This window comes from Leucopleurus acutus (assembly GCF_964270905.1).
Source record: "Leucopleurus acutus genome assembly, chromosome: 6".
Lineage (NCBI taxonomy): Eukaryota > Metazoa > Chordata > Mammalia > Artiodactyla > Delphinidae > Leucopleurus > Leucopleurus acutus.
In genome coordinates, this window is record NC_139149.1 from 67040331 (window position 1) to 67048082 (window position 7752).

At 38.5% G+C, this 7752-nt stretch overlaps 1 protein-coding gene across 1 annotated transcript; it reads left to right on the forward strand.

Moving 5' to 3' along the window:
• The first annotated feature begins 901 nt into the window (after positions 1 to 901).
• Positions 902 to 2389, forward strand: LOC309963240 (RNA-binding motif, single-stranded-interacting protein 1). The gene has a single exon (XM_082841520.1). The coding sequence runs from the start codon at positions 923 to 925 to the stop codon at positions 2033 to 2035; it is 1113 nt and encodes a 370-aa protein (XP_082697646.1). The 5' UTR covers positions 902 to 922; the 3' UTR covers positions 2036 to 2389.
• The last annotated feature ends 5363 nt before the right edge of the window (positions 2390 to 7752 follow it).

The following is a 7752-nucleotide window of genomic DNA, read 5'->3' on the forward strand; positions in this document are numbered from 1 at the left end:
TGGGGAAAGAATTTGAAAAAGAATAGATACATGTGTATGTATAACCGAATCACTTTGCTGTACACCTGAAACTAACACAACATTGTTAATCAAGTATGCTCCAATATAAAATAAAAATTTAAAAAACACAACTAAACATACTCTTATATAATCCAGCACTTATGCTCCTTGGTATTTACCCAAAGGAGTTGTAAACTTTATGCCCACACAAAAGGCTGCCTACAAATGTTTATGTCAGCTTTATCCATGATTGTCATAACCTAGAAGCAACCAAGATGTCCTTCAGTAGGTGAATGGATAAATAAACTGTGGTACATCAGGCAATAGAATATTATTCAACACTAAAAAGAAATGCACCATCAGTCCATGAAAAGACATGGAGGAACCTCAAATGAGTATTACTAAGTGCAAGAAGGCAAACTGAAAAGAAGTTAATCATACATATTGTATGAGTCCAACTATATGACATTCTGGAAAAGGTAAAACTATGGAGACTGGAAAAAGAGTAGCAGTTGCGGTGGACTGGGGAGAGGGAGGGATAAGCAGAGCACAGAGGATTCTTAGGACAGTGAAACATTTCTGCATGATGTTATAATGGTTGATGCATGGCATTATACATGCCCCAAACCCATAGAATATACAACACCAGGAGTGAACCATAATAACCATAACTATAGGCCTCGGGTGATTATGATATGTCAGTGAGGTTCATTACTTGTAACTCTGGTGGGGGATGTTAATAGTAGGGGGAGTCTATGCATGTGTGAGGGCAGGGAGCATATGGGAAAAATCTCTACCTTCCTCTCAGTTTTGCTGTGAACTTAAAACTGCTCTTAAAAAAGTCATATATATAGGCAACCCTGGGGGCAGCAGCAGCTGCAGGACGCCCTATCGCAAGCAGTCTCTGGTCCCAGCCCACCCCATGGCCCCTCCCAGCCCCAGCACCACCAGCAGTAATAACAACAGTAGTAGCAGTAGCAGCTCAGGATGGGATCAGCTAAGCAAAACGAACCTCTATATCCGGGGGCTGCCTCCCAACACCACAGACCAGGACCTGGTGAAGCTGTGTCAGCCATATGGGAAAATTGTTTCCACGAAGGCAATTTTGGATAAGACAACGAACAAATGCAAAGGTTATGGTTTTGTCGACTTTGACAGTCCTGCAGCAGCTCAGAAGGCTGTGTCTGCCCTGAAGGCAAGTGGGGTTCAAGCTCAAATGGCAAAGCAACAGGAACAAGATCCTACCAACTTGTATATTTCTAATTTGCCACTGTCCATGGATGAGCAAGAACTTGAAAATATGCTGAAACCATTTGGACAAGTTATTTCTACAAGGATACTACGCGATTCCAGTGGGACAAGTCGTGGTGTTGGCTTTGCTAGGATGGAATCAACAGAAAAGTGCGAAGCCGTTATTGGTCATTTTAATGGAAAATTCATTAAGACGCCACCCGGAGTTTCTGCTCCTACAGAACCTTTATTGTGTAAGTTTGCGGATGGAGGACAGAAGAAGAGACAGAACCCAAACAAATACATCCCTAATGGACGACCGTGGCATAGAGAAGGAGAGGCTGGAATGACACTTACTTATGACCCAACCACGGCTGCTATACAGAACGGATTTTATCCTTCACCATACAGTATTGCTACCAACCGAATGATCACTCAAACTTCTATTACACCCTATATTGCATCTCCTGTATCTGCCTACCAGGTACAAAGCCCTTCTTGGATGCAACCGCAACCGTATATCCTACAGCACCCCGGTGCCGTGTTAACTCCCTCAATGGAGCACACCATGTCACTACAGCCCGCATCTATGATCAGCCCTCTGGCCCAGCAGATGAGTCACCTGTCACTAGGCAGCACCGGAACATACATGCCTGCCACGTCAGCTGTGCAGGGGGCCTACCTGCCACAGTATACCCACGTGCAGACGCCGGCGGTTCCTGTGGAGGAGGCGAGTGGTCAGCAGCAGGTGGCTGTAGAGACATCTAATGACCATTCTCCATATACCTTTCAACCCAATAAGTAACTGTGAGATGTACAGAAGGGTGTGCTTAAATGAAGAAGGTTGTGAAGGCTGAACAATCATGGATTTTTCTGATCAATTGTGCTTTAGGAAATTATTGACAGTTTTGCACAGGTTCTTGAAAACGTTATTTATAATGAAATCAACTAAAACTATTTTTGCTATAAGTTCTATAAGGTTCATAAAACCCTTAAATTCATCTAGTAGCTGTTCCCCTGAACAGGTTTATTTTAGTAAAAAAAAAAAAAAAGAAAAGAAAGAAAAAGAAAAAAAAAAACCAACAAAATACAAAAAGATTTTTATCAAATGTTATGATGCAAAAAAAGAAAAAAGAAAAAAAAAAAAAGAAAAAGAAAACTTCAATTCTCTGGGTATGCACAAAGACCATGAAGACTTACCCAAGTGCATGACCGGATTCTTGTGGTTTTGTTCATTTTGTGTTTTCGTTTGTGTTTTTTTCAGCTGTATGAAATGGGCTTTCTGATGTTTAAATAGTCCAACTTCACCCCTGGTGTTCTGTGCTTGCAGTGTGAGTGTTGCAGCCAGTGTCTCTTTTCTTAGCTTTCCGTTTTCCTTTCCACGTAGTGTGAAGTGTCTTATCCTTTTCTATGAATTCCAATTTGCCTTAACTCTTTTGATGCTGTAGCTGTTTCAGTAAAAGTTAGTTCAAACTAATGATGTAGAATGCTTTGACCAAATGGGCTGGTCTATTATGCCTTGTTAAACAGCAGCATAGGGCTTTTAAAAGGTAGTCAATAAAAGTTGCTGAAATTTTGGCTTTTTTAAATATGTAGTAGGTGTTTTTAATGATTTTTCACATAATGTGTAAGGTAGTGAAATGCAAGAAGGGAAAACTGTTTTGTGTGAAACACATTTTCTGACTGGGGAACTTTTAATGGGGTAAATTGTTTGTAAGGCTGTACGCCAAGAGTTTCCTCTGATAGTTTGACTGATTTAGGATATCTGCTGTATGATGCAATGTAAAGTCTTTTTTGCCTTTTTTCAGGAAAAAAAAAAAAAAACAACTAACTTGATGTTCTAGATTTAGTGTAGGTAGCGTAGGGGCAGGGGGTGGGGGGAGGGGAGGGAGTCACCGAATGTTTTGTCCTTCCTTTATACTAATGATAGTGCTTTAGAATGAGAATGACGCCTGAGATCTGGCAAACCGAAAAAACCCACAGATGTTGCTATTGCAACGAAATGGCAAAAGTTAAAAGTAAGGATTTATCTTCAAACATAAGCTGAGATATGAATAGAAGCGAAACAATTGGCTACTAGCTCTCTCTATCACGTAAATTTGAGAAACAAAAATTACTTGGCACTTTTAAAGGTAACTTCACCAAAGACCGAAGAGCCAGTAACCAGTAGCTCCAGCTTGTCTCAGCATCACATCTTCTGTGCTCTTTATTTTTGCCGGACCAGTTTGCGGTTAGGAGAATGTGCCTTTTTTGTACCTTTGGATTTAGGTTTTATAATTTTAATTGACGTATGGACACACACAAACAAACAAAAAAGCATGAAGGAAGATTTGGATCCAAGCAGTGCCACACTTTACATCATCACTGCAAGTGTTAAGTGTAAAGAAAAACCAATTTTGAAACTATGAAATTCCTGATTCATAAATACACAGTTATTTCTACTTTGGTACATATAAGATAATTCACTGTTATTAAAGCTCTTTTATTAAGACAATTGCATACGTTTGAAAAGCAATGGTAAATTAAGTTGTCTTCCAAAACTGTGTACTTGTCTGGTCAACTGTGTGTGATCAGTTATCTACCTCAGAGTCTATTTTCTTTTGTGCTGGGACAGGTTGCTGGCCCTCCCTGTTTCCACAGACCAAATCCTTCCTAGCTCAGGAGCTAGGCCTAAGCAGTTATTTCTTTCGAGTATTTTTTAGTTCTTAAAATTTATGCTTGTGTTTGATTATAGATGTCAGTGATATTTCATAGTTTCAAAAGTCCTTGCTGCTCTGAGAAGTGTAGATTCTAGTGAAAATTACATAGTCATAAGAGAAGTGTGTTTTTGTTTTTGTTTCCTTTTTTAAAGTTGTGGTATTATTGGTTCTATGCTCCCTGGAATATTACTGCTTTGTGAAAGTCCAGACTGAACGCAGCACCCTCTTTGTACCTAGTACATTATAAACCTGGGTCTCTCACTACTTGATATTTTTGCATTAGTTAAGACAGAAATTTGATAACTCAGAGGGGAGGGGAAATCTGCTGCTAGAAGTGTCTGAACTAAGTGCCATACTCGTCTGGGTAAGATTTGGGAAACATAACCTCTGTACATAAAAAAAGAAAAAATACCAGTTAAACATCACATAGTAGACAGCCATTAAATTATAAAAAAAAATTAATTTATGAAGAAAGACCTTTTGTACAGATTGAAAAAAAAAGATTTTCATAGAGATATCTATATGATCAAGAGAGTTAATTTTTTATTTTTGTTTTACTAGTGCCACAAACTTGCCAGTGGTAACTTATTTGTCCGGTTCAAGATAACTCTGTAGTTTTCTTTCCTAGGACTTGTTGTTAAACGCCAAAAAGACATTTTTGAACTGTACATTTGATCAGATTGTTAGCTTTTTCTGTTTTATTTCTTTTGAGAACCTTTGAATAAAAAACATCTGAAATTAAAAAAAAAAAAGTCATATATATGACTTTTAAAAAGGCAACACACAGAATGGGAGAAAATTTGCAAATCATCTATCTGATCAGAGTCTAGAATTCAGAATATAAAACTGTTACTACTCAAATATTTTTTAAAAACCACAAAACGAATAAAAGGAGAAAGGGGGGCTTCCCTGGTGGCGCAGTGGTTGAGAGTCCGCCTGCTGATGCAGGGGACACGGGTTCGTGCTCCGGTCCGGGAGGATCCCACATGCCACGGAGCGGCTGGGCCCGTGAGCCATGGCCGCTGAGCCTGCGCATCCGGAGCCTGTGCTCCACAACGGGAGAGGCCGCAACAGTGAGAGGCCCGCGTACCACAAAAAAAAAAAAAAAAGGAGAAAGGATTTTTACAGACATTTCTCCAAAGAAGATATACATGGCCAAGAAGCACATGAAAAGATGTCCAGTGTCATTTGGCATCAGGGAAATCTAAATCAAAACTAAAATAAGATAACCCTTAACACCCAACAGCATGGCAGTGATCAAAAATTGAACAAAAGGATGTGGAGAAATTAGAACACTCATACATCGCTGGTCGGAATGTAAAATGATGCGGCCACTTTGGAGAACAGTTAGGCAGTTAAGTTAAACAGAGGGTTACCATTTGACCCAACGTTTCCATTCCTAGGGATATGCCCAAGAGAATGAAAATATATATCTACAGAAAAACCTGTACACAAACGTTCATAGCAACTTTATTTATAACAGCAAGATAGTAGAAATAACCCAAATATTCATCACTGATGATTTCATAAGCAAAATGTGATATGTCTACACAATGGAATATTTTTCAGCCATAAAAATGAACGACATACTGAGTCATGCTACAACAAGGATGAACCTTGAAAGCATTGTGCTAAGGGAAAGAAACCAGACACAAAAGGCCACATGTTATATGAATTGATTTATATGAAATATTTAGAATAGACAAATCTCTAGATACAGAAAATTAATTAGTTGCCAAGGGCTAGAGGGAAAAATGGGAAGTAACTACTGTTGGCTTTGGGATTTCTTAGGGGGCTGATGAAAATATTTGGGGATTAGATAGTGACAGTGGGTACACAATCTTGTTAACATTTGAAAAATATAACTGGTACATTTTAAAATGGTAAATTCTATCATATGTAAATTAGATATTAATAAAAAAATTTTCTCACCACCTGCCCCCCACTGCTAATGATTATAGTCAAAGTTAACGGTAAAGGATGACTCACACTGTCACGTTCACACTGACAGGGAAGGAACATTTTTAACTTCCTCTTCACCCATATCAAGTCTCTAGTTAGCCTATGAGCAGTGATCCTATTTTACCCTCTCCCAATCCTCCACACATCAACATTGTATACAACTAAAACCATGTTATTAACACTGCAGATAAGCTAGAAAGAAAATAAATTTTAAAAGGGCAATAAAATATGTTGTATGTGAGAAGAAATTATCAGAACCTTCCTTAAAACTAGTCTGATGATATTACTTCTGCTTTGCAAACACCCAAAGTCTCCCTATTACCTTCAGAAAAGAGTCTACGTTCCTTATTCTGACCTGCAAGGCCTTTGCAGTTCTAGCCCAACTTCCTAGAATCAGACAAGCACTTTCTAAACTCTAGTCACATTGAATCTCTCACTGTTTTCTGAACATAATTTAAGAGTTTTCATGATTCAGAACCTTTAAACATAGTTTTACTTCAAACTGGAAAGTAAGATGTCTTTGGTTGATTTGCCCTAGAGTGGTTTTATAGCTTTCTTTTCTTAAAACACAAATTAATGACTCAGTGGTTACTATTCATAACTCAACCAGTGAACTGTAGGTCTATTTCCTTTGATAAACATGATCTGTCAGACATAATACCATCATTCTAAATACTGTGTTAAGAAAAATTATCCAAAATTTAGGAATAAGACAAAGTAGAACTTCTTTCAATGTTATACTGGAGCACTGTTCATCTAGGGGAATGGAGCTTTGTTTATGTGACTATTAACTGATGATTAAGGCCCAGACTCTGTGTTTCATGTTAATTATAGATTTTTATTCGGTAGAGATACAAATGAATTCTTCCTCGTAGAAGAGTTAACCACAAATGTTATGGTTTTACTGACTATAGAATATTATGTTGTTTTGTAGCTGACTCAGCAATCTTATTCTGGTTTTCTTTCCTCATTTCCTATAGATACTCACGTCCTCAAATACTCTTTGAACCAGTGTTATCATCTTCCTGGTTTCCTTATTAGTGAGTTAAGTACACGCACTTATTCTACACTTGTAGAAGAAGTATGTTATTTCCTTTTATGTTTCACAGTTTTACATTAAGTTACTAATCTAAGTTGTCCGGTTTTCAGAAATCTTTCCAAGACTTGTGTCATAATCAAATTTTTTTAAATAAATTTATTAATTTTATTTATTTATTTTTGGCTGCATCGGGTCTTCGTGGCTGTGTGCAGGCTTTCTCTAGTTGTGGTGAGCCGGGGCTTCTCTTCGTTGCGGTGCGTGGGCTTCTCATTGCGGTGGCTTCTCTTATTGCAGAGCATGGGCTCTAGGCCCAAGCACGGGCTTCAGTAGTTGTGGCTCGTGGGCTCTAGAGCGCAGGCTCAGTAGTTGTGGCTCACGGGCTTAGTTGCTCCGCAGCATGTGGGATCTTCCTGGACCAGGGCTCGAACCCGTGTCCCCTGCATTGGCAGACGGATTCTTAACCACTGTGCCACCAGGGAAGCCGATAATCAATTTTTTTTTAACTCCAAAAGATTTTTTTAAAGAAAAAGTCCATATTTAAAGAAAAAACATGAGCCTTTTACATGTCAAATCAACCTACTTTCTCGTAGCCCAATGCATTAAGTATGGGTGATGAGCAGAGAGCCTCGCAGGCATATACCCCTTCTGCATCTGTTTCTTCAGAGTAATATAAATCCTATGTCCTATTTTCACCCACAGGCAGGTCCTTGAAGAGATATTATTTATGAAGTGGAGAAATAAAGGACTCCAAATGATGTAATAGCAAATCTGATTAATGGAATCCATGTGAAATTCTTGACATTCATTTGCCTTAATTGAATG